The sequence below is a fragment of the Molossus molossus genome, unplaced genomic scaffold, assembly GCF_014108415.1.
Source record: "Molossus molossus isolate mMolMol1 unplaced genomic scaffold, mMolMol1.p scaffold_m16_p_10, whole genome shotgun sequence".
NCBI classification, from domain to species: Eukaryota; Metazoa; Chordata; class Mammalia; order Chiroptera; family Molossidae; genus Molossus; species Molossus molossus.
In genome coordinates, this window is record NW_023425345.1 from 79,020,314 (window position 1) to 79,037,743 (window position 17,430).

At 38.4% G+C, this 17,430-nt stretch overlaps 1 protein-coding gene across 5 annotated transcripts in view; it reads right to left on the bottom strand.

Moving 5' to 3' along the window:
* Positions 1–17,430, bottom strand: part of SCN8A (sodium voltage-gated channel alpha subunit 8) — a 184,698-nt gene that overhangs the window by 65,680 nt on the left and 101,588 nt on the right. For 4 of the 5 annotated variants that reach the window (XM_036252944.1, XM_036252942.1, XM_036252945.1 and 1 more), the window contains exon 12: positions 6,198–6,560. In XM_036252944.1, the coding sequence (XP_036108837.1) occupies positions 6,198–6,560 (363 nt within the window). Of the gene's footprint in view, positions 1–6,164; positions 6,561–17,430 lie in introns of all 5 variants that reach the window. The other variant, XM_036252941.1, reaches the window with a different exon arrangement.

Here is a 17,430-nt window from a genome sequence, read left to right on the forward strand (position 1 = left end):
GGCAGATGCAGGAAGTTCAACTAGAAGTGGGCATCCTATGTACTTTATTGGGTGCATATTTGGATTTCTTTCGTTGGTCCAGGGACATTGGAAGCAGGGACAAAAATTAGGGAAGTTGTCAGTTATTAATCAGGTCATGGCCACTTTGGGCTGATTGTTACAGAAGTTATTGTTTAGCTTCCTGGTTTGTCACGAGAGATAGCTTCCTGTAAGTTTGACTTAAAGCAGGCTGGGTTCCTGGGCTGTTTACTGTAGATGAGTGGTTGGTTTCTTGAGCAGTTTATGGGTGAAAGTTCTATTTTTATACTATGATCTAGTCATTGTCCATTTGTATATGCAATCTCTTGGTATTCATCAACCAGTGATTAATGGAGAGATAGAAAGCAAACATATTCACCACTGTTAACTGCTTGAGAAGACATAAGTTAAAACTGCCTACAAATAACATTACATAAAAGTGCTAAGCATGGAGGTGGGGGAGGGGCAATTGTTAAGGGAGCATCCAGAGAAAAATATTTCTTACTACTAAGAAAATCAAATCTGTTAAAATAAGGGTACACAGAATACCAAGATGAGTGGGTAGTTCCTGGAACTCCCTCCTCCCTAGGTGAGTTTTTGAAAGTTGGGATTGAAAATCCAGGTACTTGGTTATTGTTTCTTTTTTCTTTTCTTTTCAATTAAAAAAAATTTTGAGCCCTGGCCGGTTTGGCTCAGCAGTTGGAGCATCGGCCTGCAGACCAGAGAGTTCAGGGTTCGGTTACCACTAGGGGCACATACCAAAAAAAAAAATTGAGATAAAATGCACATAACATAAAATTCACCATTTTAACCACATTAAAGTGTACAATGCAGTGGCTTTTCACATATTTACAATGTTGAACAACCATCACTATATTCTGATTCCAGAACATTTCCATCACACCAAAGAGAAAAATGGTACCTGTTAGTAGTCAGTCCCAATCCTCACCTCTACACAGCCTCTTACAACCAATAATCTGCTTTCTGTCTCTATGGACTTGCCTCTTCTAAACATTTCATATAAATGGGATCATATGACACATGGCCTTTTGTGTTTGGATTCTTTCACTAGCATAATGTTTCTCAAGGTTCATCCATGTTGTAGCATGTATCAATACTTCATTCTTTTTTATGGCTGAGTCATATGCCATTGTAGCAATGTATCACATTTTGTTTATCCAATCATCAGTTGGTGGGCACTTGGGTTGTTTCCACTTTTTGGCTATCATAAATAATAATTTTATAAATATTTATGTACAAGTTTTTGTGTAAACACCTGTTTTCAGTTTTCCTCTAGGATTAGACTTGCTGGGTCATGCAGTAACTCTATGTTTAATTTTTTTTTTTTTGAGTAACCGTCAAACTATTTTCCAAAGTGGCTGTACCATTTTACATTTCCACCAACAATGTTGGCTATTGTTTCTTGTGTCAGACTACAGCCAATTAAAGGGAAGAAAACCTGTAGCAGACACTCTCCTATATAAAGCAGCTCCATAGTCACCTTCTACTAAGAATCTGCTTGAGATTCTGTGAGGTATAACTCTGCTATCGGCTCAGCTGCCTGATTCTTTCACCTGGGATGAGGCCCAAGGACCAGAATAATGATCACATACACTTTCCCATCCTTTTCCCTATCTTTTCAGGTTTTGATTTTGGTAAATGGAGGTACACACACACACACACACACACACTCACACACACACACACACACACATTTTTTTTCTTTCTTTGTTTGGGAAGGAGGAGGAGAATGAATAACTTTTTGAAAAAGTCAGGAGCCTCTGCTTTTTGAAAATTCAGCCTCTACAGAGCCTTGATACAAAACTATCAGCAACAGTGGAAGAAATTGAGAACCTTAATTTTGTTCTTTGAAAGTTAAATCCAGTACATATTTGTTCCATTTCTCTTAACCCAGATGCAAAGTTTATTAGAACAGTTAGCCACTGACTTCAACCTCTTGAATTGTAGCGGCCCTAAAAGAGAATCTGCAAACTCTGAAAATGGCAGATTCTGCCCAATTTCTACAGATCTACCAAGGGAAAGCTCAACTTGCTATTGATTCTAAATTACTTTCACATAGAAATTCATAATGGGAATCTACCATCCAGTTTAGTCACCTTTATTGAAGCTAAGATTTAGAGCATTTTAGAAGTGGCCTTGGAATCTAGCCATTTATCTCTGTTCAAGTCTTTCTCAAAATTTTGTGATGTTTTGCTTTAAAATAATTGTACAATTATTTCTCCTTCTCAAAGGATCTTTAGAATTTCAGAAGGAACCCCACTGTCTCTGAGTCAAGCAATTCAGCAGAAACCCCACTGTCTAACTTTTCAGGGCTAAAATGTCCAAAAAAATTATAGGGAAAGAAATAGAAACTGGATACTAAGAATCTGAATACCAAGAATGTTATTATATTTAATCTTCACAGTAGCCCTATAACAAAGGTCCTTTCATTTTTTTTATTACAGATATGGAAATGGGCTCAGAGAGGTTAATTTCCCAGGATCACATGAGTAAATAAAGAACTTGGGCTTTAGAGGTAATATAGCATAATGGTTAATGGTTAATGCTCTGCAGTAAGATTGCCTGGATTCTCATTCTAACTCTACTGCTTACTGTGCAACCAAGTACTTTTCTAAGCCTTGGTTTCCTTCTCAGTGAAATGCAGATCTCATAGGGTAGAGGCTGTGAGCATTAAATGAGATAATGCTTGTACATTTGCAAGCTAATGTGTCGTAATTTCTGAGTTATGTGCGATTTTTTGATTGTTGGTGGCATTTGCCTTCTCAATGAGTGAAGAGCTATGATTCTCACCTACTTTCCCATCTCTGTTTCACCAAAAAGCAAAAGTAGAAATTCCCAAACTATTAAAAAAAATCACCAATCACAACTGAATAACTAATGAAGATGTGACAGTTTTTGATGAGACTCTGATGAGGTGATGGCTAGATGTTTTTTTTTTTTTTTTTCATAGGGAATATATTTAATTTGAGCCTGAAGAAAAAACACAGATGTAGCACAGCCTAAGCATTAATACTGTGGGAGACCACTTGTAAACCATCAGCGGCTACAAAGCATGAGTACATAACTCGAAACACTCTAATGGTTCAAGTAAGAGAAGTTAATCCATGGCTGCAGACACATCCAAAATGTCTAGACAATGAATTGCTACATCCTAGCCCAAAGAGGTATTGATGGCTCATCTGGCCTATTCTGTATATAACATTATTAATATATTGTGTCCTTCTAAAACAAATGACTGTTTTTCTCACATCCCAATAGGAACTAATTTTTAATCAGTCAGGAAATTCTCTTTAGCATCCGGAAGACCTTGGTTCAAGTTTCATTCTACAAGTCACTAAATCTCCGAGTCTCATCTATTAGTAAGATAATACACATACCAAATAGGATGGTTATAAGAATTAAATGATAAATTAATTAACAACAACAACAAAAAGAATTAAATGCGGTTGTGCATATAAAGTACTTAGCAGAATATACTAAGAACTCAGAAATAGTAGCTATAATTACTATGCCCATTGTTGAAACTGGAAAGAACAGACAAGTGTAAGAAAGAAAAAAAAATCAATAATTTTCCCTCCCAAAGGCAACTACTATGAACTTTAGTCAGTCATCTTTTTTCTATGTGCAGTTTGTCTTCATATAGATCTGATATACCACACACATTATATGCATTGTTTTTGTTTTGTCTTCTAGGCCTATTAATGAAACTTAAATATTTCCTCACACCATTAACAACTAGGAAGTTGTTTATGGCTTCTAGCAAAATAGTTTTTCCTAATTATGAAACCCTTGGGAATGATATAGTCCTGCCCACCTCATCTTTCTGCCACTTTGGGATCTGACCTTCCGGTCTTGGGAATCCTCAAGACTGTCACTATCATCACTTGGGACCACTGCAAAGAGTCTCCTACGTGCTTACAGGGTGTTGAGTGCGTATGCTCCCCCAAACCCAAAGGCAGTGCTCTGTAGTTTACAATGTAAGGTGTGCAGAAAGCCTTACATTCCACAGCCATCTGCTCAACTGCCTTTTAAATTTTTCTCCCACACAGTACAACAGAAGCTGCTAAAAACAAACAACAACAACATTCACACACACACACACACACACACACACACACACACACACCCCTGCTCATGTGCTGAAAGCTGAAGCCACAGCTCCTTCCTGGGCACCTTTTCTAATACCTTCTCTTCAAAGAAAAAACAAGATGTATTATACTAAGTTTAAATCTTTTTAAAAACTGCCAGGATATTCATATTTAATTTGGTTACCAGTATCTGAATTGCTCCAACTGTACTGTCCATGCTGACCTGCCTTCATTCTTCTTGACATCATCTCTTGTTTGTTCGGAGAATAAAATTACCTACCTAATTGTGGAGCCCAAAATTGACCTCTACACATATAATTAGTAAAAATCAAATAAAAATTAAATTTAAAGTAAAGATAATCATCTATAACATTTATTTTGCCCAACTATCTGGTTTGGAAGGGACTGTGTAACCACTGTTTGTTATTACTGTCCCTAAGATTGTTGATTTTCCATAAACATTTCTCCAGCAGAGCAATGGCTATGTGACTATGCAGAGAAGACATTAAAATGAACTGAGAAACAGAAGATTGGGGTTTCTGAAAGGTCTAAGGTTCTGGCTCAGTGAAGAGCTGTGTGACCTCAAGAAGCACAAATTCTTTGAACCTGCTTCCCCATCTAAAAAACAGGAATAATAGTCTATCTCCATTTTGTCAACCTTATGGAATTTTTATTCAGAAGAAATTAAATTATACATGTAAAAGTAATTTGTAGCTTGTAAAGGGCTATACAAATGTAAGGGGGAAAGTATTTTGCTCTTAAATAAAAAGGCAGGGAAAGAAAAGACTATCTCAAATACATCCTAATTGCCTTTTGAATTTTTATCTATACAGTCAACAACTGCCCAAAAATGCTAAAAACAGATCATTCTGAATAATTCCATCTTTGATTGTCCAGTTTTCCTCCACACATGCAGCATGCTAATTAAAGGATTGGCTATCTTCATGCTGTGTTAGAGGAAACTGAAGTGTTAGAACAAAACAGACTGACATGCCATCTCAAGGAACTTATATCAGTTAAGAAGGAACTGAGGAAAGTTAAGGAATTAGAGGCAGGAAGGATTAGCATCACTGAGGTTATAATAATTTAAAACTGGAGAAAAGGTTTAAACAGCTTAGAATTTAAAGAAATGTTAAGAGATGGTTTTCCCAAAGAGGGGAGCCTTTATCCAAAACCCTAGACAAGAGATTTTGCGAAGCTGTTATATTCAACTCCTCCAAGAGCCTGACATTTGATTACATTTAAAATTCATCTTTGCTTCTGTTTTCCCCCCTCCCCCATACACCATGTGTTCCTGCCCCATCTCCTATTTCTCCCTCCCTGATTTATTTCCATTTCAATCTCTTTGATGTCTAGGTCCGGGTTTGCAGTGTTTTCCTTAACCTCTCCTAGCCTGGCTCTCCCTGGTGTACACCTCCCACCCTCAGCATCATGTATGCACACTCCCCTTTGGAAAGATCACATCTCATTCTTGCAGAGCAGCCTTGGAAAATTATTTAAAACTATATTACTTTTTAAAATGGAAAGATAAAAGCTTTAAATTCCAAGCTGTTTCCCTGGGAGGAGAGAGGATGTGGCTGGGAGAAGCAATGGTAGTTCCAAACCGGCTCAGACTTGGTCATTGGTGGTGGCACGATGCTTCTCATTCCATCTGGGCAGGATCCGCTGGCCAGAGGCATTCAGTCAAGCAGGTGGGGGAAGGGAAACAGATAGGCAGATAAAGACTTCCAAAGATGGAGAGAAAGAAAAGGAGATAAAAAGGAGGAGTTATGGAGGAAGGGGAATAGAAACAAGGAAAGATGGGGGAAATGGAGCGAGGAATAAAGTAAAAGGGAAAAGGGAGAATAACAGGGGTAGGACTGAAGAGAGAAATAGAAACAAACCAGGAGGGAGAAAACAGAAACGGTTGGGAGGGGCAGAAACCAGAATGGGGGGCAGATCATGGGAGAGAGTCCAGGTGTAATGAGCGGAGCAGGGAGAGGACAGGAGCAGCGAGACTGCCATGCCTAGCCTCAGTCTATTTGTGTACTTCCTTACACTGTCATCGGTAGCTGCCTTATCTATTTTCACCTCTGGCAGGAGACGCCCGCCGATGTGGGAGCCTGGGCCGCCGATGAGGGACACCACGCCGTTGCAGTCCACGGTGCTGTTGCGCTTCACACTGCGCCGCAGGCTGGGGAAGATGCGCGAGGAGCGGCTGCCCTGGCTGTAGCCGCTGTAGCCACTGTAGCTGCTGCGGCGCTCGCGGGCCCGGATGGGGATGAAGAGTGAGTCCCGGCGGCCCTCGCTCTCCTCCACCGTGCTGTGCTCGTCATCTGCAAACTCGTTCTCCGAGCCCGGGTCCCGGAACCGCCCGGGCCCCCTGAAGCTGAAGATGCTGCTCTTGCTGTTGTGGCGCGAAAGGAACGGGGAGCCCGGAATGCTCAGTAGTGACTGCAGGGGCAGAAAAGGAGAGAGATTGGCAGGTATGAGATGGGAAGCTGATCCCTTATAGCCTGAGCAAAGGCTGTTCACTTCACCAGCCCGGTGGCCCCACCCTTGCATTCCTTTGTTAGAGCACAAGTGTTTCCAGAAAGCTCTCAGAATGTTAAATTTCTACTACTGTTCAACACCCATCATTACTCACTTCTCCTTGCCCCATACCTTGCGATATACCTGCCTTTGACCAGTTAACCACTCAAAAATTTTACTTTGTTCACTCAGGCATTGAAATGATGCTTTTATCTCATGCTCTATGGAACCAAAGCACTGGGAAACACATCTGTGTGTCTATTTCTCATACTACGGGTGCACACGGACTGTGCCTTTAATTTACTCGAGTGAGACTCATGCCACACTTGGCAAACGGTAGAGAATTTAAAAGTATCACTTGCCATTCCTTCAAGGAGAACATGGTGTGGAGGTCAACTACTATGCCAACAGTGGTCTTCAAGCTTTTTGTTCAATTGGAAATTATTTATGTTCCCTTCTACTTTACCTTAAACTCAACAAAAAAATTTTTTTTCCACCGAAAGTTCCAATATTTGTAAATTATATAGTTCTCAGCACTGACATTTTAAAATACATCTCTTCTTTACCAATTAGACATTTTTCATTTCTTTCTCCTTCAACTCGTACTTCCATTCCACATTCCCTAGAGAATGCTATGCTAATGTATATGTTATACCTTAATGTTTTTTACTGATCACCTCTGAATACTTTTCTGCAAAAAATTATAAACTGCACATTAAAAAATGTAAATTTCCCTGTGACCATGAATCTCTAAGAAATTTTAAAAACCTCCTGAATTGAGTTATTTTTATTAACATAATTGATCAAGATACCCAAATATATTATATACATTACTAGTAATTAAAGCATTAAAATTTATTAAAATGTTTCACGTCGATGTTTCTCTCTCTCTCCCTCCCACTCTACCTGAACAAAAAATGGAAAAATGTCCTCGGGTGAGGATAAAAAAAAAAAAAAAAATTATTAAAATGTATCTGAATCGAGTGAGATTTTTTCAACTGGTGTTTAAATAATTGTAGCTAGTATTATTTATTATTAGGATGAGACATGGCTCAACATCAATTCCCCTCCCCTTTTTAACAGTCGATTTTTAAGTGTTAAGAAACCTTATTAATGTAAACACCTAAACACCGCCTTAGAACAACTTTTGTTATAGTAATGTCACTCAATTCTTTGAACTCCTGCCAAATTATATGCCAAAATCACAAAGTTATCAGCAAAATTTATGTTAATGATCTATTGGCTAACAATTCAATTAGTTCCTCTTTCAATTTTGTTGAAAGGAAAGAACTGAAAACTACCCAACTTGCTAAAGCATTTATTACCTTGTTATTAGAATTATTCCATTTCTTGATTTCTGTGGATGCTAAAAAGGCTTTATTTCTTATTTACTAATAATTATATGGGTTACTATTACAGGAGTTACTCTTTTACTTAAATGAAACTTTTTTTAACCCTACAGAAAAGTAGAATAATCAAAACATCATTTCTATATATTATTGCCAACATTAATTTTTTTAATAAAGTGATTTTATCTTATCACATGCTCTAAAGATATTTTCACCAATACCTCAAAACCACAGCTCATTTAATTTATGAAAATGTCTAATGCCCTCACTGCAAAAGCAACTGTCCAAATCAGACTTATTTTTTAGGAAAAAGTATGACCTCATTTTTCTTTTCTTTTTTTTAATTGATTTTAGAGAGAGAGAAGAAGGGGGAGGGAGAGAGAGATAGAAACACCGATCAGAGAGAACATCGACTGGGCGCCTCCTGCATGTGCCCCACAGGAGATCTGGCCCACAACCATGTGCCCTGACTGGGAATCGAACCGGTGACCTCTTGGTGTATGGGTTTATGCTTAACCACTGAGCCACACCAGTCAGGCTCTCTGTTTCACTCTTAACAGAAGTGTTTAAGAGGTAAATTCAGAAAGCCTTATGAATGATTTATGTTTCCTGGATTAGAGAAAACTTTGTAGACACTAATATTTTCAATTGTCCCTTTGGCACCCCAAAGATTTTTAAACCTTAGGGCAATACATCAGTGGGATGACAGAGCAAAGTGGGAGGTAACTGTGAAAAGGAAAGTGGAAAAGAAGAAATGGTGTGATTTTGGACCACAGGGCTAATCTTGGGCATAGGAATAAGTAAGTTCAAGATCTGGGAATCAGGTTCCTTAAAACTAACTGTGCTTGGAAAGCCTTCAGGTGTCCCAACAGGATGCATCCCCAGTCTGAGGACCACTGCTCTAAGAGAAAAAAACTTGACAAACAACTGACTTTGGATAATCCGCCTTGCTATTCTGAGATACTTAGATTACCCAATTATGACTTTGAAGGAATTTTCAAAATAGTTTTTAACTATATGAGCTTTTTGCCTTAGAGTTTAGGCCTTAACCTTTTTGTAAAATGATTCCACTGTGAAAGTTCCTTGTGGGCTGGAACTCTGCAATACAGTACATATATTATGTGTTAAATAAACCTTTTAAAATAATACTTTTGATGATAACCCTGGAAGAGCTGTAGGGCTCCTCTTTAATATTTTTGCCCATATCTTTTTGCTAACTTGAACTCCATTTCTAATTCTATACTCAAAATGCTTCCAGTTCCCGTCTCTCCCTGCAGCTAGATCGGTATATTTTCTTTGGATATTATTAGTTCCATCATACTCTATTCTCTCATTTGCATTTCCCTTGTTATGTACTCTTTTCCTGCCTTGGCTCAAAGCAACTCATATATCTCTGAGACAATAAATTAATTTGATCACTAGGAGCCACATCAAGAAAACCACTAACCATAGATTACTTGATATAAATGCTATCGTTAAATACATACCACATGCTGTATAGGCCTCTGGAAAAGAGAATGCAGGTGTGCAATGTCTCTGACACCTTTCCTGATTTGTGTTGCTCTTTTGCCCCAACCCTGCACCACCGAGGAAAAGCTGCACTGGTTAGATTCCAGAATGTTCACAGGGTCTCACATAAGTGGAGAGTGTCACCGTGGTTAAAAGGGCATACACATGGTCAGCTCTTATACTTCTTCCTCCATGTTGTTGCATTAGGAAAGGGATCAGGGCCTCCTTCAACTCCCTGCTTGCTATTCCTCTTCTCACATTTACGTTTGGGCACTCTCACGGATTCATTCCCTTGAACAAGTTCCCAAAGTTTGAGTCACAGACCAATGTTAGTGAATGACCTGCTATTGGTTTGCAATGAGATGAGTAGCAAAATGGAGAGAAGCATTTAGAAACTGTTATAGCAAGTAGACTTTACAACACCCAAGAATGTGATCATTGTTCTAGAAATTCACTGTTATTTTATTTTACCACAGTATCAGTTCATGAAAACTTGGGAAAAATAGAAACTGGTCCTTCACCACAGACAGTTTGAGAAACACTTCTTTAAACAATGAGGCTGGCCAGGAAATAGTAAGTGTATTAAAATGTATCTGTGATTTGTTTTAATCAGGTAAGGTAAGGTGACAGACACAGAGACAATTGCCTTTGAAAGAAGAGTTTATTACTTATAGTTCTCAGCAAACGGAGCATTCAGGGCCTCGTGGGGAGGGTCTAGGATTGGTAAGGAGGCAGAAGGGGCAAGGAGGAAAGCATGCCTCAGTCTTTACTGCGGTTTACTCAGGAAGCAATGGGTGAGGTAGAGTAGGCACCTTTAAGCAAGTTTAGGATTGGACAGTTTAAGTAATTCCAGGCAGGCTCTGGGCTGTAGGAGTAGTCTCAGTGGTCCAGTAGCTGGTCCTGAAAGGATTTAGGGCAGGGGAAATACTGACTTGGTGTGTGAGAATTAGGGATAAAAGGAAAAGGTTGGGGAATAAGGGTTTTGCATTGGTTGATTTACATATGAAAGACACTTCCAGGCAAATAGCCTGTTATCTCTAGGGGCAGTCCCTTCCCTGCCAGCAAAGCTCCTAAAATGTCAGCGCATCCTAAAATACAGAACATATAAACATGATTAAGACGGTAAGATCCCAAAATTGGGTTTAGAAGGAATAGGAAATATCCTTGAGCTTCTATTTAGTTCAGTTTAACATAGAACACTGAGGTTCAGAGCATAAGCTTACATGGTAATAAACTGTGCTTTGGGTATATATATATCTCCCTTGAGAGCCTCACTGGAGAGAAACATGGCCATGGTAAGATAGGACACAAACACTTGTGGGATCTATCCTTTGATAGATCCCATGATCACCTTTAACATCATCACTCCATGTCCTAAGAATGGCATTCAAGATCCTCCCAACTTTGATCCTAATTTACTTTCTCCATTTATCTTTCCCTCTTTCCCCTCATATACCCTATCATTCAGGCACACTGCCCTCAGGTCTTTTATTTTCTCCATTTCTAGCACATACTAGGTTCAGCTGTGGAAATCCTCTCGGTTCTCCATTGTCAAGCAGCTTCTTCCTCTACAAATTTCCTTAATCGTACCACAGCACTGAGCCCCTCTTTCAGAGTACTTATGCTCTACTTTTTACTACAGTTCTTTAAACATATGCATTATCTCTCCTTTTTAACCAACTACAAGCTCCATAAGGGCACACTGCCTGATCTATCTTTATTTATCCTAGAATTCTTTGTACATTGTAGGTACAACATTTAATTTAATTTACATGTATTTAGATTACATACTGTAAATAAGTCACTGACCTCAGCATTGTTCCATATTGCCTTGGGTCACTACCTCATTTCTGAGAGCAAGCTTCCCTAGACTGAATGTTGGGTGATAACACTACCTGATATATTAGGTCTCCACATTAGGAAAGAAGTTTGATTTATTTGACAAATGATCATTAAGTACCTACTGTGTGCTAGTGATATGGATACAGTGATGAATAAGACATACAATATGGTCTTTATCCTCCTGAAACTTGTAGCCTCATAGAAAATACTACATGAGATCTAACACACTGGACTATTCTTAACTGAAAGGAAAGTGATAAGAAAGATAATGATCAATTCAGTAACCTATGACCACTTAGAAATCAGGATCCTGAGACAACACACACTAAAAGGAAACAATTTGCCTATTATTTTTTAATTCCTTTTTTCCATTATTGGCAAAAAAAAATTGACTGCAATACATGTGGAAGGGGAAAGACGACTTGCTCCATTGCTCCTTGTACCCTGTATCCAATCCTGATCTAGTCCATTCCCTGAGGAGATACATCCTGATGGGAAACTCCCTAGCCCCTCCCCAATCTCCTTATTAAGGAATCTAGCTAGTTTATGAGGTGGGTAGGCCTTACTTCCTGTTTTCAAAATCTTTCCTGTCAACCAACCAGGAGCTTTTGGTGCTTTTCAGGCAGTCACATAACAGCTAGCAAAAAATACTACCTTAGGTCTAGGAGTTGTTTGGAAGAGTGACTCTGGGGTGTTCTTGATTTGAGGGAATAGCTCTCATATTCCACAGAAAAATTAACCCAGGATTTCAGTGCATCCGTGTGAGCTGTCTGTTGGGATGAGGCTTAACAATGACTGAGATGTTTGAATTGTGATAAATTGGTGATTTAAATGTTCTATCTCCATGCCATATTTCACTTTTTCTTTCTACTATAGCAGTGATTCTTAAAACTGTGGTCTGAGAACTCTTGGGGGTCCTGTGACCCTTTTAGGGGAGGGGCTCACAAGGTCAAAACTATTCATAATAATACTAACATGATATTTGCCTTTATCACTCTCATTTTCCCACAAGTATACTGTAGAAACTGTGAGCCTTACAGTTTTGCAGTATTTAATGACTCTTCTGATGAGACTGGTAGTGATAATAATGTATATGATTTTTAAATATTGTATGTTAGTACATGGGAGATCTGCATAACTCAGTGAACTGGTATTTGCAATATGATCAACACATGATGCTACAAATCATTCACAAGTTACAGTTCTGTGGTGAAAAATACCACAAAGGATTTTAATGTAACAGAGTACCAAGTTACTGATACAGTTTCAGATTCTACATTGTAACTAATCATTAAAACCACCATTGTCCAGGAACAGCATCAAAGAAGAATATTCACAATGATCTTAAAAGGTTATTAAAATATTCTTCCCTTTCCCAACTATATGTGTAGAAAACTAGACTTTCTTCAAATAGTTCAACCAAAATATGTATATATGTACATATATACACAACAGAATAAATACAGAAGCATGTATGATATTCCAGCTGTTATTTATTTATTTATTTATTTTTATTATTTTTATTTTTTATCCTCACCTGAGGACATTTTTCCTTTTTTTTTGTTGTTTAGATAGAGTGGGAAGGAGAGAAAGGAAGAGAAAGAGAGAGAGAAACATTGATGTGTAAGGGACACATTGAGTGGCTGCCACCCACACAACCCAACCAGGGCCGGGGACAAACTACAACCAAGGTATGTGCCCTTAGCGGGAACCGAACCTGGGTGTCTCCAAACCGCAGGCCAACACTCTAACTGCTGAGCCAAACTGGCCGGGGCCAGCTGTTTTTGTAAACCACAGATTAAAGAGATTTTCAAAAATGTAAATGGTACTACTTTTTCCACTAATTTTTTGTTCTGGAAAACAGTTACTTTTTGCAAAACTATGTACAACTTGCATTAAACATATAGTCAATTTATCATAATTATTCTTAAATTAATCAGTAAATATTTTTAAATTTCTTAATTATAATGTCTAATATGATAAAAGCACATTTAAAAAAAGCTCTTTAGGGTCTCCAATAATTTTTTTAAATTAATTAATTTTTGTTACAGATGTTTCTCTTTTTCCCTCTAATGACACCCTCCTCCTGACCCAATTTAAAAATACACATGAGTCCTAAGACCAGAAAGAGAGAAATGCTGCAATACAATAATTAAAATACTTTGTAAGAATGGACTCAACCTAATGTTTATAAACTGTCCTAAACCCTAAAAACTCAGTAGTAATTTTATAGGGAAATTGGTAGGAGATAGGTTGGGCAGATGTCTCAAGAGGATGTCGGAAGAGCAGACAGTGAAGGACACTGACATACACTTGAACTATGTTGTGGGAAAGCTGAAGCCAAGTTCATTGTTAAACCCACAGCAGAGACAACCATGGATGTGTGGAGGGGAGTGAGGAGGCGATGTCTATAGACTATAGTGGTTATGGGCACAAGCTCTGCAGTGACAGGGACCTGGTTCAAATCCAGACTCTAACATTTACTAGCTATATAACCTTAGACAAGTTAGTTAATCTATCTGTGCCTCAGTTTCCCCAGTCATTCTTCTAGATGAAAGCAGAGAAACTGCAGGAGAGTTCTGGGACAAAGACTATTATTACTACTATGTGGGGCTTCCAACAAGTCTTGGCAGTCAGCCATGGTCTCTAGAAATCGACAATTTTTTTCAGATGTGGAAATTACAGGAAGTGAACACTTTCATGCAAAACAGGACATCTTAGAAGCCCAGATTTATGTTTTCAGCTTTGGAGCAATCAGTGCAAGCCTGTGTAAAAGTGTATGAATTAATCAGAGACCATTCAGTAGCAAAGTGTTAACAGCACTAAGGTATTCATTAACCAGCTCAGTGATGGTTCTCAAGACAAGGGTCGGATTACAACAAAGCTGCAATCATACTTTTCCCCAAAAGAGGCCAAACTAGGAGAAAGGTGAGGTGAAGGTAAGACAGCTGGCTCCAGGCAATAAAGAAATAAAAAATGGGGTTAAATCAGTTTTATAAAATTTTCCTTTATTTGAATGCTAGCCATGTGCAAAGAAGCAGGCCTTGACTTTGGGACTTTAAGAAGAGGATATGAACATAAGAAGATATAATATCACAGAAAGTAAAGAGGTGTATATAAAATATAATGAAAGATGAAATTATTTCCAATTGGGTGGTCAGGGAAGGTTTCTTGAGAGAAAAATGTGAAAAGTAAGTATGATGTGGACATTCAAAGATGGAAAAATAGGGCATCTTAGGGTGTTTCTGGAGCAAAACAGAGAGTAGAAAACAAACATCACATATAAGAAGCATCTAGTATTTCACTCGGTTTAAGAATAGGGTGCTGAGTGACTAGAGGTTGAGAAGGCAGGTGTGTCCAGGAGAAGGGGACGTGCTATAAATTCCATGTTCAAGGATTGGGATTGAGTAAATCTGATTAGGGAAATTCTCTTTCCCATTCTTCTTAATAACTACTCAATATTTTCTTTAAAACCCCTACTCAACCTCTCATTCCCTTCAATAAGATTTAAAATTTCCTACATTATTGAAAACTAGAGACTGTCAGGTATTATCTTCCTCAACTTCCTACTCCCTATCTATAAACATATCCATGCCCACCCTTCCATATTTTCCCAATCTTTTGGGGGACAAGGTGTCCCTTTCCTGTTAAAGACTACATCTTCTAAGATTGTACTCTACGTTCTTTTCTATTCTATTTCATTTTCTACCTCCATCTAACCTTCTTCTGGGTTTCTCTCCCCCCACAGATGATAAAAATGCTTATTTTCACTCATATTCTTTAAATAAGTTTGAGAAGTTTACACTCATTGTCCCCACTTCTCACTCAATACAGTATCCATTTTTACCCTGGACTGAAACATGTCTTTAAAAGTTCTCAATGTTTTAGACTGCCAAATTCAACAAACATTTCCACTTCTGATCTCACAAAGCATCTCTGTTAAATTTCTTCAATCCACGGATCTCTCCCCTGCCTTCTCCAATCCTTGTGTTCTCTTGGCTTCACTGAATTCTTGGTTCTCTTAGCACATCTAATGGCCGCTCATTTATTTTCCATCATGAGCTTCATCTCTGCTGCCCCTGAACACCAGTGGTTGTGTTCTTGGCCACTGTTCTTTCACTCTACACAATCTCTTTGAGTAATCTCATCAAGTTTCATGATTTCAATCACCACCTCTCAGCTCAGGATCTCTTCTGTGAGCTATCATTTGACTATACGTGTGCCTAAAAGACCTCTCTACTTGATTATCCAACAAATAATTCAACTGAAGATATCCAAACTGGAACATACTTTTCTTTAAACTCCCTTTCTTCTAACTGCTCCCTCACCAACACACATATACATTACCTTACAAATTGCTATTTGTCCTTTATTTATGTTCCCCAGAAAATCTTTGCTGAACTTCTGAGCCCTCCAAAACAACTCAGCATATCTCAATTATAAAATAATGCTGTCAATGCTATTATATAAGTAATTTTTAAATGTATGTGAATGCTCAACTACACTGTAAGCTTCCTAGGACAGGGATAGTGTTTTAATCATCTTTTAATCTCTAGGATCTAGCATAATCCTTGACCCATGGTAGGCACTCCATAACTACTTGGTGATAAATAACGAGAGCTGTGTGTTAGGAAGCAATCTGCTGACAGTATATAAAACACAAAAAAGAAGGAGAAGGACCAGAGGAAGTGAAACTGCAGTGGGTAACTATAGAAGAACAAAATAATACAGAAGTCTGAACTCAGATCGGATTAATAATAACAGAAAGAAAGGGATGGACACAAGAGATTTTGCTATGATAAAATGAACAGGCCTAGCAAAAGACTGAACTGGAAGGTGAGAGATGCAAAAAAGAGACACAATGGCCCCAGCTGGGCGGTTCAGTTGGTTGGAGCATCATTCCATACACCAAAAAGGTTGCAGGTTCGATTCCTGATCAGGGCACATACCTAGGTTGTGGGTTTGATCCCTGGTTAGGGCACACATGGGAGGCAACTGATTTGTCTCTCTCAGTTTCGATATTTCTCTCTCCCTTCCTCTCTCTCTAAGATCAATAAACATATTCTCGAGTGAGGATTAATTAAAAAAGGGAGAGAGAGGCCCTGGCCAGTTTGGCTCAGCGGTTAGAGCGTCGGCCTGCAGTCCGGAGAGACCCGGGTTCGGTTCCCGCTAAGGGCATGTGCCTCGGTTGCAGTTTGTTCCTGGCCCTGGTTGGGTCGTGTGGGTGGCAACCACTCGATGTGTCCCTTTCACGTCGATGTTTCTCTCTCTCTCTCCCTCCCACTCTATCTGAACAAAATATCAAAAAAAAAAAAAAAAAATGTCCTCGGGTGAGGACTAAAAATAAAAAATAAAAAGGGAGAGAGAGAGACAATGAATCATCCCTGGGAAATAAAAGACACTGGCTACAATGCCATAACTAACAACTGTAATCTGTTCTACATCTTACAAACTTTCTAGCATTTCTTTAAAATGAAGAATTAAATGGCCTAAGAATTGGATTTGGGTGGTGGTCTTTGAAATTCAAAAATATCTGTTATGTGATGATATTTATAGTAATAGAATGCTCAATAATTACCCATAAGTCTGCCCCTTCTTTTTGTCTTAGTTTCCCCATTTGTCAAAGTTGTCAATGGGAGCAAAAGAGGGGACATCTGTAATACTTTCAACAATAAAGATAAAAAAATAATAAATAAGTAAATAAATTAAGAAGTTGGGTAAAATGGAAGCTTTTAATCTACTATAGGCTAATTTATCAGCATGACACTATATATCTAGAATAATTACTAGAACTTGCTACACTTAAAATAATAAGGTGACCTAAAGAGTTTCATCACTTTTTAAAAAATCTACAGTTATATGCAATTCTTTAAAAGAGGTGTTTGTGCTAAACTCTGATGTTCAGATGCTGAAAGAAAAGTTCTTCCTGATGTTTTAGAACGTAGGCTTGATGGTGAGACACAGACTTTACTGCTGAAGTAAGTCTGCCAAAGGTCATCACATTGTTTTAGGCTGGTTTTAAAGCAGAGGATGGTCCTAATGTAGTGGTGACACTTCCTCCTAGAGGAGAACATGGAGCATGGAAAGGCAGG